Source organism: Hyperolius riggenbachi, chromosome 11, assembly GCF_040937935.1.
Source record: "Hyperolius riggenbachi isolate aHypRig1 chromosome 11, aHypRig1.pri, whole genome shotgun sequence".
NCBI classification, from domain to species: domain Eukaryota; kingdom Metazoa; phylum Chordata; class Amphibia; order Anura; family Hyperoliidae; genus Hyperolius; species Hyperolius riggenbachi.
The window spans coordinates 136,275,047-136,297,471 of NC_090656.1; the positions used below are offsets into that span (position 1 = coordinate 136,275,047).

At 43.7% G+C, this 22,425-nt stretch overlaps 1 protein-coding gene across 2 annotated transcripts; it reads right to left on the reverse strand.

Annotated features, from left to right (window-relative positions):
• Window positions 1–448: 448 nt before the first annotated feature.
• BATF2 (basic leucine zipper ATF-like transcription factor 2) lies at window positions 449–20,231 on the reverse strand. Of its 2 annotated transcripts, none has more exons than XM_068261656.1 (3): window positions 19,976–20,231; window positions 12,268–12,372; window positions 449–953 (listed from the first exon to the last, which is right to left on the reverse strand). In XM_068261656.1, exons 1-3 carry the CDS (start codon window positions 20,024–20,026, stop codon window positions 750–752), a joined length of 360 nt encoding a protein of 119 aa, XP_068117757.1. In that variant the 5' UTR covers window positions 20,027–20,231; the 3' UTR covers window positions 449–749. The 2 variants fall into 2 exon arrangements, with proteins under 2 accessions (XP_068117757.1, XP_068117756.1); XM_068261655.1 differs by lacking the exon at window positions 19,976–20,231 and adding an exon at window positions 13,158–14,621.
• Between the last annotated feature and the right edge of the window lie 2,194 nt (window positions 20,232–22,425).

A 22,425-nucleotide genomic window follows, 5' to 3' on the forward strand; every position in this document is an offset into this window, starting at 1 on the left:
GCAGGAAATCCCGTTCAGAACGGGATTTCCTGCTGGGCTTCCCCGGTCGCCATGGCGACGGGGCGGGATGACGTCACCGACGTTATGGACGTCGTGACGTCAGAGGGAGTCCCGATCCACCCCTCAGAGCTGCCTGGCACTGATTGGCCAGGCTGCGCAGGGGTCCGGGGGGGGGCTGCGCGGCACGACGGGTAGCGGCGGATCGGCGGCGAGCGGCGGCACTCGGAAGTTACATGCAGCTAGCAAAGTGCTAGCTGCGTGTAACAAAAAATATTATGCAAATCGGCCCACCAGGGCCTGAGAAATCCTCCTGCGCGATATACCCCGAGCTCAGCTCGGGATTATCGCCCAGGAGGTTAGATAAGTTACTTCACATATGAGATTTATGTTGATTTTACTGTTCATAGATGTGTAACACTAATCAACAAAATGAATCAATATCTTTAGCTTTGGGTTTGACATTTAGCTTTATTGATGTCTGAGGAGTGTTGTACTTGAGACCATGAGGCTTGTCTCATGGAGATCAATTTTATCAGCTGATCAATTTGAAAAGCTATGATTTGCTGTGATTAGCAAATTATTTATAAAACAATCACCTGAATGATAAGGTGACTCCACACAAGTTCTCACACACAAGAGCATCTCTGTACCGGATGCATTGTTTGAAGACCCTTTTCTACATTACTACAAAATGTGTCTTTACAGATTAGTGTATTTTCATGTGGTTACAGCACAATAAGCAATCATACTTATAAGTCAAAAGTCATTGAAGTTGTCTCTTTAGGAGAAAATAATGGTCCTGGGTTCTGAAGTTCCCAAATGATATCAATAGGAAGGCGTAAACAAGCCTCTTCATGTTGCTGTAAGATTTTTGTCAGGTATTCTTGTTCTTGCTGCAGCTTCTCAATCTCCTTCCGTAGTGCATTGTTATCTGTCTCCAGTTTCTCATACTCCTGCAGGGACATAGGAGAACAACTGTTAACCACTTCAGCCTTCAGTGTCGTTTCACCTTATGCATCCGAGCAACTTTCACCTCCCATTCATTCACCAATAACTTTATCACTACTAGTTATCACAATTAAATGATCTATATCTGTTTTTTTCCGCCACCAATTAGGCTTTCTTTGAATGGTATATCTTGCTAAGATTTGTTTTATTATAAATCCATTTTAACAGGAAGATTAAGAAAAAAAAGGAAAAAATTCATTATTTCTCAGTTTTCGGTCATTATACAGTAGTTTTAAAATAATACATGCTACTGTAACTAAAACCTATGTATTTTATTTTCCCATTTGTCATGGTTATTACACCATTTAAATGATGTCCCTATCACAATGTATGGCGTCAATATTTTATTTGGAAAGAAAGGTGCATTTTTTCAGTTTTGCATCCATCACTTATTATGCCCATAATTTAAAAAATAACAGTAATATACTTTAGTATATACATATTAAAAAAGTTCAGTCACTAAGGTAACTATTTATGTATTTTTTTTTATTGTATATTTTTTATTTTTTCCAAAAATAATTATGTGTACCTATCGGGGAGTGTGGGAGGTAAGGGGCTAATTTTAAAAGTAAAAAATGTCATTATCTGGAAAAAAAAATTTCCAGTTTTAATTTTACTATTTGGCCACAAGATGCCCTCACAGCTCACTTCTGCATGCGGAAAGTTCCTCCGCAAAGCGGAAGTAATAAGTGAATTGGACAGCAGGGGATTTGTGAAAGACGGAACCATCGTGTTGACGGTGTCGGTCTTTCATACAAGGACTTAGATCAATGAATGGGAACTTTGCTTGAAATTGGAAAATGGAAAATTTTAACTTGGTGGGATTGAACTCGTTCCATTTTCAAGCTGCGTACATGTTTTTAAGCAATATACTTTATTATGTGTACTAGATGGTGGCACGTGCAACGCTGCATCAGGCAGGAGTGTGCACGCCATATCTTTGGACAACCTATGCGCCATCAAATCAGCGCCACAGTTAATTACAGTGGGGCACGAGGGCTTGTGTCTGGGGAGGACAATCACACACACATACAGAGGATGGCTTAGAAATTATTATTATAGATAACAAATTGATAGGTGGTACATTAAGAAAGAGAGACCAAAAAGTTATTAATACAGTAACAATGTGAGTGAGCTGTCATCACGTAGCATTGAATGAACCTACGGACCCATTTATATCCATATCCAAGATCCACAATCAGTATTTTGATTGATCATAAGCATATTGAAGTCATCCTCTGGTACCAATTACAATTCATTACTACCTAGATGCCGTCTTCTTGTATATTTTAAAGGACTCCTCCATCATACAATTTAAGGTGCATACACATGTCGGATTTTTCCAAACAACTGGTCTTTTGGACGTTTGAACATCCAGTCTTTTGGACGTCAAATCGGGCATGTGTAAGGTCGGTCGTTCACCTGATAAGACTGATCAGATGAATGACCGACGGTACACATGCCCGATTTGACGTCCAAACGACCGGACGTTCAAATGTCAAATGTCCAAACCACCGGTCATTTGAAAAAATCCAACATGTGTATGAGCCTTAAGGAGACGATAATAAGAAAATGAGAAAACAAAAGAAAAAGAGCACATGAAGTAGAAAGTAATGTTGTCTCTTTTTGCAGATGATACAAAATTATGCAGAATTATTACTTCTCAGGAAGATAGTGACATATTGCAGAAGGATCTGGATAGGATGGCTATATCGGCTCATAAGTGGCAGATGAAATTCAATGTTGAAAAATGTGAAGTCACGCATTTTGGTTGTACTAACCGTCTAGCGCTATACAAAATCCAGGATACACATGGGGAAATCAAACTTGGAGAAGGATTTAGGAGTATTTGTCAATAAGTTAAATAATACAAATAATACTAAAGCAAATACAATTTAACTATAATTACTAGGTAATTTCCAGTGATGTTAATTCAGGGATTTTATCTGATTGCCATCTGTAGTCGGGAAGGAATTTTTTCCCTTTTGGGACTAATTACTAAGGGCTAGTTCACACTCGGGGCGCAGCTAGCCCGCAATCGCAATTTTAACAAAAAGTATTGCGATTCTTGCGCGCTTTGCGCTTGTGATCCAGTTCAGAGGAAAGTGTTGACGAGTGTGGAGTTTAAGACAAGTGCATTCTGGGACAGACTCTGGTGATCAGATGGTGGATATTGTGTAGCTGTTTATATCCTCTGGTGGAACAGGGTCACAAAAGTGTCTGCAGTGGGAGGTGTTACCCTATCACACAACAGGAAAGCATTAATATGTGCGTACGTATTGTAACGTTGCCCGGTCAGCTGCCTCTGAATGACCAGGCGGTGTTAAATACTATTCCCCCTTCAAGTCATAGCAACTCAGAGGGAGAAGTATTTTCTGGGTCTGGCTCTTGCCGGCACACAAAATATATTTAAAATCCCACTGCGTTGCTACAGATGTAATAACATTGCGTCTATGGCGGCACCCAGGTTAGGCACTTTGCAGCTGTGAGCGCACGCCGAAATGACCTCATTAATATAGAGAAATATTGCAACATAACATGTATCTTTTTTGAGATTCCACACTGAATTATAAGTGTGGATCAGTGTGTGATACATTTTGTGTGCTTTTAACAAAGTTTTGTATGTTTTGGGCACCTCATCCCCTTTGAGAAGTAAGAGGAGGTTTATGGTAAAGAAACAACTGAGGTATATTAACACAGATGGCACAGACAGGAATGAGACACAGAGGGATGAAATAAAGTGAGGTACAGAGAGGGAATGGTGTGATTTGCCTTCTTAAAACATGGTTTTATGTCTATGTACATATAGTATGACATTTGTTGCACTTAACACTTTGTAAATTTGCATAACTTTGAATGTAGCACTACATTACCTCATTATTATTACCCTTATTGCCTGCGTTATTTATTGGTGTACATTGGATGTATTAGCCCATTATATTGTATTGCTCCAGCCATATACCTATTCTTCTCGCAGCCACCCATCCCTATTTGGTTTTAATGAGGTTTGTTTTCCCCCTTTATGGTTTCCCTATTGTGGATATTCTGTCCTGCCATGTATATACTTTTTAATGATTATGATCAATAATAAAAATAATATATTTACATTCTTGTACAGCTGGTGCGTTGTGAGATCTTTTTTCTTTTGTACCCACCTTTAATACTTTCAAACGAGCCCTCCAGACTATTGTCTCTACTACACTATTTAGATTGTAAGCCTCTGGCAGGGCCCTCCTCCCTAGTGTTTCCAGCCTGATTATGCAATCTTACAGTCCGTCAACCCTCTTGTGGACTAGAACAGTCTCTGCTTTGACCAAAGACACTAAACTACTGTTATCAAATCATTTGCATGATCTTGCTTTGTTGTGAGCTCATTGTATGTCCTACCTTGAATGTTAACCCATTTATCTATTGTGCAGCGCTGCGTAATATGTTGGCACTTTACAAATACAATAAATAATAATACCATGCACTGATGAGGACCAATAAGTCTGAAACAGGCTAAATGTATGCTGGAGTGGTGTGGCTCTGTAAAATTTCTCAGCTACAGGCTCACTATACACCAGCAGTTCTGGATGTGTAGCCTTGCTTTCAAGGGCAAAACGAGATGATTTGCATGTTTGGGAGTGATGCATCATGGGAAACCACAGTTGCTCACTTACAGCTGAATTATAACAAATACCTTGTGTGTTAAAAAGGAAATATCACATTTTGAGCCCACCATTAACAATAGTGGTGCGCAGACATACCATTTTTAAACATGCTTGGTGATGGGGACATTCTCTTTCAGCACTACTCATTACAATTTGAAATAAAAGAATGATGCATAAATATTTAATACCCATTTTTGCTTTTGCCTTGTGTGTGTACTCTTTGTTAGGGCTCTTTCACACTAGGAGCTGAACCGTGCATTTTGACAGATCGCTCTTAACCACTTAATGACAACCTGACTTATAAAAACGTCGTGCTAGAGCCTCTTAATGGCTCCAGGACATTTTAATAAGTCAGATAGTGCTGCTGTCGCGTGTGTGTGCCCCCCGCGCGTACACGTGCGCACTCCAGCGCGTGCACGTGCATTCCCATGCATGTGCACGTGAAAATAGTGAAAAAACAACACCAAAGAAAAAGAACACCTTTATTTCCAAATACTATATTGTCACCATACTTTGTATTGTATTATTTGTTTTCAGTAATTACTTTATTTTCTATGCATTTTACAGGGAAAAACAAGGAAAAAATGAAAAAATACACAATTTCATCCCCTATAGTTTTAATATAAACACTGCTACTGTGTATAAAAATAATTAAAATCTTGTGATAACCAGAACAAATAGGCAGATAAAATGTGTGGGTTTTATACACAGTAGCAGTGTTTATATTAAAACTATAGGGGATGAAATTGTGTAGTTTTTCATTTTTTTCCTTGTTTTTCCCTTTAAAATGCATAGAAAATAAAGTAATTACAGAAAACAAATATCAACCCCAAAAAGCCTAATTGGTGGTGAAAAAAACAAGTTATAGATCATTTCATTGTGATTAGTAGTGATTAAGCTTTTAGCAAATGAAAGGGATGAGCACTGAAAGGTGAAAATCGCTCTTGTCCGTTAGGGTAAAAACCGCTTTGGGGTGAAGTGGTTAAGATGCGGTAAATGTGGTAACATGAAAGTCTATTTGACTTCCATGTTAACTTCCACATTAGACAAATTGTTCAGAGCGTTACGTTATAACGCGTCTGGGAGCTTCGTAACGTCCAGCACCGGCGTTTTCCAATTGGGTGAATTAGAACTACCGGCGCTAATCAGCGTCGCACCACAACTTCCCGACGTCATGCCACAGGTCATAATGTTATGTTATGTGAAAGAGCCCATAGCAATAACAGAGTATGAGCTTGGCGAGACAGCAGACCAGAACAGAATGTGTCCAGCAAAACAGCAGATGACACACTGCATGGAGAAATAGTTTAACCTGTTTATAACATTCAGTTCAGATTCAAACATTGCTTTTCAGGAATTCTTCAGAAATGTTTCAGAAACACGAGTCATAAGTATTATACAAACCTTCAAATACAAAACCCCCTAGGAGGGTGCATTGATATAGCCCTTACTATGTACTTCCACAGGATACGCAATAACCTAAACCAGGGGTATAACCTAGACCAGGGGTACCCATTAGGTAGATCGCGATCTACCAGTAGATCGCGAAGGCCTTCATGGTAGATCCCGACCCCACTACATTTTCCATTCTGTATATGGAAGGGTGCTTCTAAAATTGTACATAGGTAGATCACTTTGACTTGCTAATTTTTAAAAGTAGCTCACAAGCTGAAAAAGTGTGAGCACCTCTGACCTAGACTGAATAGGGCCCCCCTGCAAAAATGATAGCATGGGACCCCCTTGGTCCCTGAATTCCACGTGATCTGGAGCCAGTGAATGGCAGCAGGGAATGTTCTGCTGAGAAGCAGCGTCTGGAAGCAGGAAACAACTACACATTCTTCTGCCCACTGTGTTTGTGAGCGAATGGGGAGGTTTCTTTGCTAATTGGCTGCAAATGCATTTAGGGAGAGGGAGGCATAGGTGCCCCCAAAGCCTTGGGGCCCCCTGCTATGTCAGGGGTTGCAGGGTTGATTGTTACGCCCATGACCTCACCAAACTCACAGAACCACTTGAAATGTAAAGATGGGCTCAGGCTAACGCCTCTTCAATTAATTTTAACCACTTCACCACTGAAAGGTTTTACCCCTTGAGCACCAGAGCAATTTTCACCTTTCAGCGCTCCTTCCATTCATTCGTCTATAACTTTATCATTACTTTTCACAATGAAATGAACTATATCTTGTTTTTTTCGCCACCAATTAGGCTTTCTTTAGGTGGGACATTGTGCAAAGAATTATTTTATTCTAAATGTGTTTTAATGGGAAAATTGGAAAAAATGTGGGGGAAAATGTATTATTTTTCCGTTTTCGGCCTTTATAGTTTTTAAATAATGCATGCTACTGTACAGGAAGTACGCTTGCAGGAAGTTCAGGGAGGCTCTGCAACTTTTTTTTTCACAATGATCGCGCTGCTTTTAGTAGAAGCAGCTGATCATTGCGGGGGGCTTAGATCAACAAACGGGAAAGGTTTTTCCCGTTCATTGATCTCTGGGCGAGTGGGCGGCGGCGTGTACGAGCGCGGGGGCACGCGGACGAGCGAGCGGGAGTGCGGACAGCGGCGGGAGCGGCGTCAGGTACGGATTTGTCCGTCCCTTGGTGGTAACAGGGTGGAAAAAGAGACAGAGAAATCCGTACCACCGGGGGTAAAGTGGTTAAGGAGAAAATGTAAAACCATGGTAAAGTTGTATGGCCGTTTTTTTTTCTTTTTCTTTTGTGGGGTAAACTCTCCAATGGGAGTACAAATAAAAACACTTCATTTTTCAGTAGTGTACAGGGGACAAGGGCTTTCTGTTGTGCTTTGTTGCTATATTTGTATTAGGAGAAAATAAATTGTGAATGTACTTTCTTAAAACAGAAGGTATTTGCAATCATTCCCTTCATTATTATTCCCTTCCCTTCAATATTGCATGTGATGTATTTTGTTAGCTAACTAAACAAGTTTTTAGATTCAAGTTTTTAAGAATAGGGATGTGCAGGTAGATGAATGCATTTTTGTATAGAAAACAGCAAATATGCCTGAGGCCCCATTCACACCTAAAACCACAAAACGCTGGCGATTACCGCTAGCGTTTTGCAGGAGTGATTTTTCCACGATTAACGCGGAAAAATCACTGGACACTGCAGCGTTTTGGGAGCGATCGCGATTAGCGGTGCTATGCATGCTAATTGCGATCGCTAATCACGAATCGCTGGCAAAATGCTGCACATTACGCATTTGCGGTTAAGAACACTGCCATAGGCTTACATGGGCGAGTGGTTTTTACAAACTGCTAGTTAGCGTTTTGCACTGAGCGGGAATCGCGCGATTCCCACTCAAGTGTGAATGGGCCCTAAGGCATGATTTTCAAAAATTTGCAGCCTAAATTCGCCATGAGAGGAAGTTGGCTATTTCCAATTTAAGTAAAGGAAAAGGCCAAACATCAATTGTGTTTTTTGGTCAGTTTTTAGGAAAAGGCTGAATAATGTAGGCATCCGTATAGCCATATCCTGTGTCAGTTCATGAATACATATTAATATGTATAGGCATTAGGTAATAGATGCATAGAGCTTGCCAGTAATTATACTACTGGGGAGGGAAATGTATGTTTGTAGGTATACTCTACAAACATCAAATGGGAAAAGATGTGTTCATTTCAAGGATAATGACTGCACTTTCCATGCACAAAAATAACTCAACATGATGCAACTTAAACTATAATAAGCAAGACAAGGACTGGAACCTTCCTACACCGCACAGTACTGCCAGCTGTCAGATAAGCCTGAACACATTTTTATGACATCAGTATTCCTGGATTTTCCATAAAGGAAGGTCGTGGAGAAGCAAAATATTAGAACAAGATGGGGCAGCTAGCACTGCTAGGCGTACTTCGTCCACAGTATTTCCCTATGTTGCTAAGTAATAGAACACATCGTAGATATCCATCTCAAAGATATCCATCTCAGTAACTGCAGTCCACTTCGCGTTTTGTTTCAAATAAATTGTTTTGATTTACATAAAAAGTGAAAGGGAAGGAAATAGTATACCCTAATTGTAGTTACTGATACAAACACAGCAAAGTATATAGAAATGTGATTTTTGTGAATGTATAACGATCTGAGGTTTACAGGATAACGTAATATAAATTTGCTATAACCTAAAAACATGCTGCTTTTACTGATGGCTAATGCCTAGTACACACCATACAATTTTCTGTTAGATTTTCTGTAAAGGTAGCCATACACTGGTCGATTTGCCATCAGATCCGACCAACAGATAGATCCCTCTCTCATCGAATCTGATCAGAGAAGGATCGTATGGCTGCCTTTACTGCAAACAGATTGTGAATCGATTTCAGCATGAAACCGATCACAATCTGTGGTGGTGCTGCCGCTGAACCCCCCCCCCCCCCCTCCCGCATACATTACCTGCTCCGGCCGGCGCATGTCCCCCGGTCTCCACTGTCTTCTCCTCCGTGCTCGGCTCCTCCAGCTTCACTGAACTTCCTGCCGAGGAAGTTTAAACAGTAGAGGGCGCTCTACTGTATAAACTTCCTGCCGGGACAGGAAGTTCAAAGAAGCTAGAGGAGCCGAGCATGGAGAATTGACAGCGGACACCAGGGGATACGCGAAGGCTGGAACAGGTAATGTATTGCCGTTAGCGTCGGGCATTCGAACGCCGCTATCGACGCACTCCCGACCCGCCGGCGATCGAGCGAAATCTTCCGCACGGACGGATCGACAGGAATCGACGCAACGATTAAATTCGGACAGAAATCGATCGTTCTGTCAGCGTTTGCGCAATGATTTCACAACAGATTAGATCACAGTGATCGAATCTGCTGTATATCGGCGGGAAAATTGTTAGGTGTATGGGCCCCTTTAGATTATTTTCTGTAGAGACTGGTCATTATCTCTGGTGCATTGTCTTCTGGTTATCTCCTGCTGAGTAGAACAATGCCTAATTGCTAGGCAGATAGATGGTTACATAGATAATTTTTAACATGTTGGAAATTATCTATCTGGCAGGTAAATCTAACAGAAAATTGTATGGTGTGTGCCTAGCATAACATGGTACTATACTCTACTGCTTCTATAATAATCTGAGAGAATGATGATGTTCATTTTGCTGTCAGCTGTTGCTGGCATTAGACAGCCATTCAATAGGCTTCCACCACACTTCAGGTTCACAGTTTATCAAGAGAATAATGTGCACACATGCACTGTTCATCCTCTGAAGCATTTGCTTCTGTTTGCAGTGAATACTATCGAAGATATGTCTACCATTTGTTGAGGTTTGGGTGATGAATGCATTTGTGCTCTGGTGATGATGATGCCAGAGTGGTCACGCATGAGCTGACTTGCAGAATGGAATATCTCCATAGAAATGTGTGATGGTCTAGCAAACCAATGTACATGAAACGTACAGAGTGTACAATCTAGACGAGATGCTCCATGGGACTGGAGTTGAAGTCACCCCTGGAGGTGGAGCTGAGATCATTCTGGGGGTGTAGCTGAGATCATCCCTGGGGGTGATACACCACAGATGCATTCAATGTAATATGAGGGTGCACACACTCAGATAAAGTAATCCAGTTTTATTCCTTCATGCTGTCATTTACATACAGACAATAGATTTGGAAGTATAAACCACCTTTTCAAAGCATGGATATATATATGCATGGAGAAATGATTGTATGTATATGACAGCTTTGGAAAACCAGTGACTAAGGGCCGGTGCACACGAGCGCTAAACTGACGTTAAACAACCCCTGTGGTGCTTGAAGCTCAAGCGCTATTCATTCAAATAATTAGAACAGTGCTCAGTACCATCTTTTACCATCATTTGCATAAACACTGTGCTCGATCCAATCATCTTGTTTATCCTGGATGCTACATGTAGCTTCCAGTATTCCTTAAAGGGATACTGTTGGGGCGTCGGGGGAAAATGAGCTGAACTTACCCGGGGCTTCTAATGGTCCCCCGCAGACATCCTGTGCCCGCGCAGCCACTCACCGATGCTCCGGCCCCGCCTCCGGTTCACTTCTGGAATTTCTGACTTTAAAGTCAGAAAACCACTGCGCCTGCGTTGCCGTGTCCTCGATCCCGCTGATGTCATCAAGAGCGCACAGCGCAGGCCCAGTATGGTCTATGTCTGCGCAGTACACTCCTGGTGTCATCAGCGGGAGTGAGGACACGGCAACGCAGGCGCATTGTTTTTCTGACTTTAAAGTCAGAAATTCCAGAAGTGAACCGGAGGCGGGGCTGGATCATTGGGGAGTGGCTACTCCAAAACAGGATGTCTGCGGGGAACCATTAGAAGCCCCGGGTAAGTTCAGCTCATTTTCCCCCGACCCCCCCTACAGTATCCCTTTAAAGAGAAACTCCGACCAAGAATTGAACTTTATCCCAATCAGTAGCTGATACCCACTTTTACATGAAAAATATAATGATTTTCACAAACAGACCATCAGGGGGCGCTGTATGACTGATTTTGTGCTGAAACCCCTCCCACAAGAGGCTCTGGTACCGTACGGTACTCTGGGCAAACTGCCACAATGTAACAATGACACACACAGGAAATGGCTGTTTATAGCTGTCTGTTAAAGCCAGAACAGCTACATAATCTGCCCACAGTAACAATGTCACCATGTAATACATGTCAGAATGTGAATCTGGGAGAGGAAAGATTTTACAATGAGCAAACTCTGACTAAATCATGTATACATAATTATTGTAAAAATTAAGCACCTTTTTATATTAAATTATTTTCACTGGAGTTCCTCTTTAAGCACATCACTTTTATGTCCCCTCCGGGGGTCAAAAAGCAAAGCATTTGCTGGATGACGGGAAGTACTGCCAAAGGTTGTGGGGAACAATTTGTTAAAGGACACCGGAGGTGAAAACAAACTAATGAAATAAACAATTGTATCTATTCTCCTTCTCCTAAAAATGACTTTTTAAGATATTCCACAGTCTTATTTTATATTTAAATCTACGTTTTAAGCTTTTACTGTTTTATTGTTTTTGCTCACATTCTTTGAAGTATGTCAGAGCTAAAAATCTATAAACTATTGACCCTTTTTATCTCTTCCCTGCTCTCAGAAGCCATTTCCTGCTAGGAAAGTGTTTTAAAGTTGTAATTTCTTATCAGTGAGGGTCACACTGTAGTCTGACCCAGTCCTGACTCAGACAGGAACTGCCACTTACATACCTGATGTTTAACTCTTTCAGGCAGAGAAAGAAAAAATGGAACACAGCATAGTTATTTGTGTGCTAGGCACTGTACATACATATGTCTATCTTCATCATGTCACATGTCACCTTGGGTGTCCTTTAATGACTACTACTATTCAAAGCATCTATAGAAGTGATTATTACCAGCACAGGACCAATAAAAAGCTAATACTACTATTGAGGGAGGGCTCCTATGGGGGCCCCTCTGGCCCAAGGGACCCGGTGTGGTCGCAACCTCTGCACCCCCTATTGCTATGCCACTTGTGACACCCATCTGAACCAGGCCTAAAACTAATAACATTAACATGATATACAAGGTACAGATCACAAAATAGTGAAGATATACTTGTTCACAATGAGGAGGCTAGGTTATCACCTGTGCAGATATATTGTACCTGGTGTAGAATGTCTGCCCGCTGTGTGTGCTTTTGTCGGCTCTTGTAAGCTGCTGCTCGATTTCTCTCTTTCTTTTTTAACTTGACAGTTTCTGGTGGCAAATCCTGGTAAAATAATACACAGTAATCAAAGTTAACTTACTTTTATTTAATAGTCTTTCTGGGTTTTCACCATATATGCTTTGATCAGGACTGGTCACAACTACAGCTTGATTCTGAGAGAAACATAGCTAAGTTGTTGCACTGTGGAGCAGAAGAGTGGTTTGCATCAGCTCCAATGTGACCTTTGAAATTTTGATTTCTAATAATAATTTTTTAGTTCTGTTTCTGAATACCTGCCATTTCTGCTACTAATTCCAGAGATAAGACATATATTGGATGCCATTAGCGTGTGTGTGTATACATGTTATTTGTGTCCCCCATTAGGACTGAGCTCAATCCTACAGGCGACACCGTCGATAAAAATGTCTTGTTGTGGGTATGGACCTTACGTGCCCATTCACACGAAAAGCAAAATCACGATTGCAATGACTGTGATCGCAATTTAGCTTTGCGATCTTTCATGCTAGATTCTCAGGCCAAGACAGATGCAAATAGATACAGTATGTCAACTAAGTTATGGCTGCTTTTAGCATCAGAAATGTTTTCTAACCTCCAGTTTTGGAGACTTGCATGAGTAGGCCTTAAAATTAGAACATTTGACCTTCACGTTACAAGTTATTAAAAGTTAGTGTATCAAGATAACAGCCAGTAAAGTTTTTTTTTGTAGAAGAATGTCAGTAATGTCAGCCTACCAGTTTCACCTAAGTATTGCTTTAAATAATCAACTAAACAACTAAAAGAAAATACAGTATAAAATCTTTGTAAAGATTACAGCAGGTGTCACTTACCTTACCGTGGATGTCAGTCACCATCTCCTCTGTCTTAGAAAAATCCTCATTCTTAATTTTCATTTTCCAAAATTTTATTTAAAGTGCATAGAAATACCTTTAATATGTTTTTCTGAACTTCCTTGCAGTATAGCTAATACAATTTGCATGATTTTCCTTACACCAAACTGAGATTAAATTTAAATAAATACACGTTACATCTACAAGAACTGAGATCTACAAATATCCATGTATATACTAAAAACAAAACAATTTGAATAGATTTTAGGAGAAGGAACTATGAATTAATCTTAAGTCATAACTATGAAATTAAAAGTTTGCTGCTATCTCTATTCAAGCAAAATAAGCTGCATCTTACATGGAATCCTGCTACCATAATTACAGTTAGCTCCTAATAGCTGTTTCTTTGTAGTTAGTTTCACTTTACCCTAACTGTATGAAGCTATTGACAGAAGTCACATGGGATCATAGTTTTCTCGGCAATTCACGCCCCTTCACTTCTGACTGGCTGGCTTAGAGGTATGGAATGCTGCAAGAATACTGCTCTGTGGATGTGATGCAATATGCATTTGTCGATAAAAGATCACTATGCATTTGTTGACAGTTACATTAAATTAATCCATATAATAAAATATTTCCCAAAGGAACCTTTTTGCATCAGCTGACATCAGTTTGTTAGATTACTTTTCTTGTACACTCTACAAGTATTTCATCAAGTTTTGTTTATCTGTGGTACCTGCTTTGCTCTGCATTAAAGCAGGCAGTGAGAAAGTCTGATATTAGCATGTGCAGAAGACGCCGACATGACTATGAGCTTGACAGCGGGACACTGGAGGAGGACTAGAGAGCGACTTGAGAGTTTCTAGGGCAGGGCTTTTCAACCTTTTCAGAAATTGTACCACTTTTATCGCATGAAAATTTTCAAGTACCACCAGTGATTTCGTAAGATGTCAACAACTCAATAAGTGAAAAAAAAGAATAAAGTATGTACTATTATTATTGTATTTTTAAAGTGCCAACATATTACGCACGGCTGGCCAATAATTAAGGATACATACAGTATTAACCAATATTACATTTGTGCCTGTGCTTACTGATAGAATCAAGTCAGATTCCATCTGAAGACCATTCTTTTCTTTAATGTTTATACATGTCAATGAAGAAAATGCCTTCTCGCACAAGTACGTTATGTGGAACCAAATGGCAGTAAAGGTACAATAGCTTTTCCCCCCCACTTCTTGGTGAAAATCTCTCACTAATCAGATTCAATTAGAGATCCATTTATCTTTGTCGAATCTGCCCATAATCTTCTGATGTATGGCTACCTTAAAGGCGCATACACACGCCATACTTACGCAAACGACTGGTCCGCCAGACCCTCCCGCTGGGCGGACTTTCTGCCGACAGTAGCACGTGTGTGCGCGCTGTCGGCAGACTAATACGGCTGTTTCTGAACCATCCACTGAGCGGATCTTATCAGTCTGCCGACAGCGCGTACACACGTGCCCAGCGGGAGGTTCTGGCGGCCCAGTCATTTGTGGAAGTATGGCGTGTGTACGCACCTTAAGAAGTTCACCATTCAATGAATATCTAAATAGAGCTGCCAGGGGGGGTGTGGCCTGCATGGCAGACTGACTGGACGCATGGCGCTGAGCTCCGCTGCCCCTACTGATTAAAAACCGTTGTTACTGGGCGAGATTGGTTACAACCAGCCTACAACTTTACCCAGAGCTTCCCCTCATCACAGTGGAAAAACTGGCCGAGTGGTGTGATCCTCCGTTGAGGGATTCAGGAGATACAGATCCGGCTGGGACTCCCTGGGACCCAGCGCCCGGTCCGATCAGGAGTGATCCTTTACCACCGCGCCCTTCACCATACGGCTATCCCATGGCTCAAAGAAACAAAACACAAAAAGAAAAAGGGGACAAGAACAAAATGTCTGAACATCCTCAGAACACGCCGACCACCAGCAAATCTAAGAAACAAGATAAAGAAGTGATAGCGGAGGAAGAATTGGAAGAGACAGACGGCCCCCCTCCTTTTGTGGAGGATATCATGGAAGCCATTAAGACATGTCAGTCAACCCTGACTATGAAAATTGATCACTTAGAAACCGGCATGGGACTAATAAGGCAAGACATGTCAAAGATAAGAGCCAGACTTACTGAGGTAGAGCGACGCACCTCCGACACAGAGGACCGGGTGGCAGAACATCAGCGGAGTATCCCAGATATGCAGAAACGCATTAAAACTCTTGAAGACAGAGCTGAGGATTCTGAAAATAGGAACAGGAGGAATAACCTCCGTCTTCTGGGGCTCCCTGAGGGCAGAGAAGGCAAAGATGTCCCAAAGTTTGTAGAAACTCTCCTCCGACAATTACTGCCTGATGAAACTTTTTCACCTTTCTTCGTGGTTGAGAGAGCACACAGAATGCCCAGCAAGCAAGGTCCTCCCGGAGCACCGGCTCGTGTTCTTATCTTCAAAGTGCTGAACTACAAAGACAGAGATGCAATCCTCATGGCCGCACGACAAGCAGGGGAATTGATCCTGGAAAATTCTCGTCTCATGGTGTTTCCTGATTACACAACGGCTACCCAAAAGCTCAGGAAAACATTTATCCAAGCAAAAGCCAAATTAAGGGAGCGGAATATTGAGTACTCCATGGTATTTCCTGCAAAGCTGAGAGTGCAATATGAGGAGCAAATTCATTTTTTTGAGAAGCCCAAGGATGTGTTCGCATGGCTGGATGAGAATCCTGAAGTACCTAAGTAATGCCTCAGAGTTTAAAAATACATTTTTCTTTTAAGTGCCTGATGACGATACAAGCCTGTAAGTACTCTTCATGTTTTTCTGCTCCCTGTTAAATATATCAGACACCTGGACAGACCTGTCACGATAGCCCTCCCATGCAGAGGAATAAGATGTCTCCTATCTTGTTTAGATATATTACTCGCTGTGAGCTTATTTACCGGTGTCTGTTCTACATTGTAGACATTAGTCATGGCCGTTAGACTCCTTATCAATACTGATAGCCTCAGAGGGGATATACGTCCTGTTGTCTCTATCACTCTAACTGTGCGCAATCGACTACAGATGCGCTTATTTTTTATGGCATACTATCATTCGCTTCTATTAGGCTAAAGAGCTGTTTGGACTCCTCCTATGCTTTTAATGGTATTCCTCCATTAGAACATTATTCTTCCCTATGGAGTATCTGAGTACAAATTTGTGCGGGAGGTGCTCGAAAATGGCGTCATGGCGCGAAATTGGCTCCCTACGTCATCATAACCGTTGAACAGTTTGGACTCTTGTACATCTGGACTTGGCCCCCTTCCAGCTAAGAGACCTAGCCGGCTAACACCACTGCCTTTCATACGTTTTATTTAAACGTTCATATGTTAGAACAATCTAATGCGGAGTCCTGGAGTTACATTTGTTATCTATGTCAATGTGGCAGCATAAAGAACAATGTAGAGATTTAAACTAACTATTATCTCTACAGTATGGTTCTCTATATACGGCATATCTATGGTCAAGAAGAGAGTGAAGGGAGGTAAAAAAACTCTACAACTGAAGGGCAGTGAACTTTGGTGTCTGATCTGGGGGGAATTAAGAATGCTGCCTCTTGTTGCGTTCTATGAAGTTGTCACATAGAGCTTACAGTATCTTGGCCTCAGTTCTACAAAAGAGAGTTTAATGATAATTTATGTTATACTGTATATGTTTAATAACGCTGATGTGAAGGTCAGGGATGATTGAAGTTGGGTATGATGTTAATAAAACACTGGAGGGGTTTACAATATATTGCTTTAATGAATGCCTGAGACACTTATAATGGAGTGAGTGCACGGCCTCCTGATGGGATCTTGATCGTGGGGGATTTTATTGTCCTGTGGTTGGGATGGCATCGGGTGGCTCTATTTGCATGCTCTTCTCTTTTCTCATCCAGTAATTACCCTAATGGTAGTCTCTACAGTACTAATTCATGCATGAGGACTACTCCCCCTATCAGGGCCGTCTCAGCCATCAGGCAACTCTAAATATTTGCCTATGGCGCCATGGGAGATAGAGAGCGCAAGCAGGGGGGCCAGTCGTGTTTTTTTTTATTCTGTTAATCATGCTGCTGCTGCAGCTGCTGCGCCTCTATGATAGGCAGCTGTGCTGCCTACTGGACCGCCCCCTCCTCAGAGCGAGCAGCCGCACGAGTAGTTTGTTTACTACGTGCGGTGCCGCCTCTAACCCCGCCCTCGCCTGTCACACGTGCACGCAGGCAGCGTGTTTGAGTGTGACCAGGCATTTTGATTTTGGGCGCCACTGCTGCTGGCTGCACTACAGAGACAGCCTGAGCCCGGAGTCTGCCTAAGCCCAAAGCCTGCCTAAGCCCGAAGCCCACCCACCCTGTTGCACATGAAGAGGATGGCGGCAGGTCGGAGACAGAAACTGATTTGGATGGAAGAAGAGCTCTGCCCCCCTGCCTGCCGCCCCCTCTGCTATCCCCATGGGATGGATTTGTCAGCGTGTCAAGCAGCCCTGCAGAGATGACGATCCCCAGCTGGCCAGCCGCTGCCCGCCAGGAGTCTGGACAAGGGGTAAGCAAGACAGTCCTGTTTCTCCTGTTCACCATCAATCAATCAATGGGAGAAGGAATAGTCAGGACAGTAGCCTGTGTTTGCTTGGGGCCTGGGGGGATCAGTTAGGTTGTTGGTGTCCTTGTGGGAGCCTGGAATCATCATCATCATCATCTCACAGTAATCCAGGCAGCAGGGGTGACAGCAGCCAGGCCTAGTCCGAGGAAGCCTATATTGTCCCCTTAGGTGTCTGTTTTGTGCTTTTTTTTTAAGTCAGCCTATACTGTGAGCTCTATCTGGTTGTCCAACATTTGTATAATAGAAGGGGAGGAAAATAAGTCAGCAACTATTAACAGGTGGAGGCTGGAATACTTTACTGCCCCCCCCCCCCCCCCCCAAAAAAAAAGCAGGGGGCTCCCTGGTGGGGATTGGCTGAGGCTGTGTGAGACAGAATGACTTGAATATCTAAAGCATGCTTTGTGGTTAAGATCAGAGGAGAGAGGCATTTAGCAGCAAATGGCAATTGGTTACATTTAGATGGTGGAATAGATCAGAGATCCTCAGAGCTGAACTTTTTTTGCAAAGGAATTCTCTCTCACCCTTCCCCCCCTGGGATTCCCTTTGTATTCCAGGGTTTCAGATATCCACCTCTGCCTGACCCCTGCAAGTCACCTGCCCACCAGAGGCATCCCACCTCTGGTTTGTGATAACTGAAAGTTCAACTCCTCCAGTTCCCAACCTGCTTACAAGGAAATACCTGTAGCAACCTATCTTCAAAGCTCACTGCTCATCTTCAGGCTGACAATTAGGAATTCTTGAATATGTCATTTTTTTCAGGGAGTGCAGACTGCTAGAAGACAGTTAGTTTGTAAGTGCACAGCTGGGAAAGGGGCTGAGCGCTGTAGAATCAGACAGGGAGCAGTGGAATTCCTCTGAGGCATCTCTTACTAGCTGCAGTGTGTCCTGATCTCTGCTGCCTTTAGTATGTGCAGTATAAGTTGTTATGCTGGGTACACATGATGCGATTTCCCGCTCGATCGACTGGTCGATCGATTATTTCTGACATCTTCGATCAGGTCCTGATCGATGCAGCCATCGATTTACTCATGTTAAGTATGCAAAATCGACGGCTGTATCGATCGAAACCCAATCGAACATGTCAGAAATAATCGATCGACCCCGCCGATTGAGCAGGAAATCGCATTATGTGTACCCAGCATTACTCTGTGCCTGTACTGATAGTACACTAGGTGCAGTGTGTACTGATCTCTGCTACCTCCAATATGTACAGTATAATCTGTTACTCCTGTGCCTGCACTGATATTAAACTAGCTGCAGTGTGTACTGAACTCTGTTATCTCCAGTATGTACAGTATAAGCTGTTACTCTGTGCCTGTACTGATAGTAAACTAGCTGCAGTGTGTGCTGATCTCTGCTACCCCCAGTATGTACAGTATAAGCTGTTACTCTGTGCCTGTACTGATAGTAAACTAGATGCGGTGTGTGCTGATCTCTGCTTCCTCCATTATAGGCTGTTACTCTTTGCCTGCGCTGTTAGTAAACTAGCTGCAGCGTGTGCTGATCTCTGCTACCTCCATTATGTACAGTATAAGCTGTGACTCTGTACCTGTACTGCAGTGTGTGCTGATCTCTACTAGTTGCACAGCAGAAAGGAGGAGGTGGTGCTGCTGTCCTGAATGGAGGACGGACGACTGGCTGAGGGTGTGCAGTTTGCTTATCACAGACCCACAGCCAGCAATCCAACCAGTGTGTTATTGTGTTGTGGAATAAGGGTTGACACTACGTGTGTGTGTGTGTGTGGGGGGGGGGGGGGGGGGGGCGCCAAAGGTTTTCTTGCCTGGGGTGACAAAATGGCTAGAAACGCCCCTGCCCCCTATACTAATATATGCCTGCTACCATGTACTGAAGACTCTGCAATCCCACAGTGGACTCACATCTATGGCTGAGACATGCATAATGAGGGGGTTGCACGGCCGCCTGATGGGATTTTGATCGAGGAGTTTTATTGCCCTGCGGTTGGGGTCGCATCGGGTGGCCTTAATTGCATCCTCTTCTTTTTCCTTGTCCACTAATTACCCTAACGGCAGTCTCTGCAGTACCAACCCATGAAAAAGGACTAATCCTCCTCTACTAATATACACATGCTTCCATGCACTGAGAACTTTACAACCCCATAGTGGATTCGCAACTATGGCTGAGACATATATAATAGAATGATCATACGGCCACCTGATGGGATTCTGCTCGTGAGGTTTTATTGCTCTGTGGTCGGGGTTGCATCGAGTGGCCCTATTTGCATCCTCTTCCTTTTCTTCATCCACTAATTACCCTAATGGCAATCTCTATAGTATTAACCTGTGTATGAAAACTGATTCTCCTGTACTAATCTACGTGTCATTTCACTGTACGGAGAACTTTACAATGCTATTATGGACTCGCAACTATGGCCACTAGAGGGAGACAAAGCGTTAGAAAGGAAGCACCTACAATACCTCATTAACTTTGAGTTTTTATCCTACTGCTTCGGTCAGCTCTGCCTCTGACTAACAAAAACGAGGTCTAATCAAACTGAAATCAGATACATGAGGTAAAGCTCACTATGTGACTGCCCTATATATGTAGATAAGAGGAAATAGCTGTGGATTAGAGCAAGGGCGTAGGGCCCGTGGTCGCAGCGGTCGCCTTGGCGACCGGGCCCGGCTCCTGAGGAGGCGGGGGAGGGGCCCGGGGGGCCCATCTCCGTTTGCAGGGCCATGCGCCCGTTCGCGCTGGTAGGAGGGAGCCGCAGCCGCGGGGAGGGCAGCCCGACCTCTTCCTCCCTTCCTCTCCCCGGGCCCCCCCCTCAGATGCAGAGTAAGCGGCTAACGGAAGCGCTATAGGCAGAACTCACCTCCCTGCGTTCCACTCGCCGCTGATCTCCTCTCTGGCTGGCTCTGCATAGATGCTTACACACGCAGCTTCCGGCTAAACAGGAAGCTGCGTGTGTAAGCATCTATGCAGAGCCAGCCAGAGAGGAGATCAGCGGCGATTGGAACCAGGGACGGAGGTGAGTTCTGCCTATAGCGCTTCCGTTAGCCGCTTACTCTGCATCTGAGGGGGGGCCCCGGGGAGAGGAAGGGAGGGAGAGGTCGGGCTGCCCTCCCCGCGGCTGCGGCCCCCCCTCCATTATGGGGACAGGCAGCTACCTAATCTATCCTGGGGGGCAGCTACCTAATCTATCCTGGGGGGCAGCTACCTAATCTATCCTGGGGGCAGCTACCTAATCTATCCTGGGGGGCACCTACCTAATCTAACCTAATCCTGGGGGGCAGCTACCTAATCTAACCTATACTGGGGGGCACCTACCTAATCTATCCTGGGGGCAGCTACCTAATCTATCCTGGGGGGCACCTACCTAATCTAACCTAATCCTGGGGGGCAGCTACCTAATCTAACCTATACTGGGGGGCACCTACCTAATCTATCCTGGGGGCAGCTACCTAATCTATCCTGGGGGGCACCTACCTAATCTAACCTAATCCTGGGGGGCAGCTACCTAATCTAACCTATACTGGGGGGCACCTACCTAATCTATCCTGGGGGCAGCTACCTAATCTATCCTGGGGGGCACCTACCTAATCTAACCTAATCCTGGGGGGCAGCTACCTAATCTAACCTATACTGGGGGGCACCTACCTAATCTATCCTGGGGGCAGCTACCTAATCTATCCTGGGGGGCACCTACCTAATCTAACCTAATCCTGGGGGGCAGCTACCTAATCTAACCTATACTGGGGGGCACCTACCTAATCTATCCTGGGGGCAGCTACCTAATCTATCCTGGGGGGCACCTACCTAATCTAACCTAATCCTGGGGGGCAGCTACCTAATCTAACCTATACTGGGGGGCACCTACCTAATCTATCCTGGGGGCAGCTACCTAATCTATCCTGGGGGGCACCTACCTAATCTAACCTAATCCTGGGGGGCAGCTACCTAATCTAACCTATACTGGGGGGCACCTACCTAATCTATCCTGGGGGCAGCTACCTAATCTATTCTGGGGGGCAGCTACCTAATCTAACCTATACTGGGAGGCACCTACCTAATCTATCCTGGGGGCAGCTACCTAATCTATCCTGGGGGGCAGCTACCTAATCGAACCTAATCCTGGGGGGCAGCTACCTAATCTATCCTGGGGGGCACCTACCTATTCTAACCTAATCCTGGGGGGCAGCTATCTAATCTATCCTGGGGGGCAGCTACCCAATCTATCCTGGGGGGCAGCTACCTAATCTATCCTGGGGGGAAGCTACCTAATCTATCCTGGGGGGCAGCTACCTCATCTAACCTATACTGGGGGGCACCTACCTAATTATCCTGGGGGCAGCTACCTAATCTATCCTGGGGGGCAGCTACCTAATCTAACCTATACTGGGGGGCAGCTACCTAATCTAACCTATACTAGGGGGCACCGACCTAATCTAATTTATACTGGGGGCACCTACCTATATAACCTATACTGGGGGCACTTACTTATCTAACCTGTATTGGGGGCACCTAGCTAGCCTATACAGGTGGCAACTAAACTGGCTACCTATATTGGAGGCACCTACCTAACTAACCTATACTGGGGGCACCTACCTATTTAACCTACGCTGGGGGCAACTATTCTGGCTACCTATATTAGAGGCACCCAC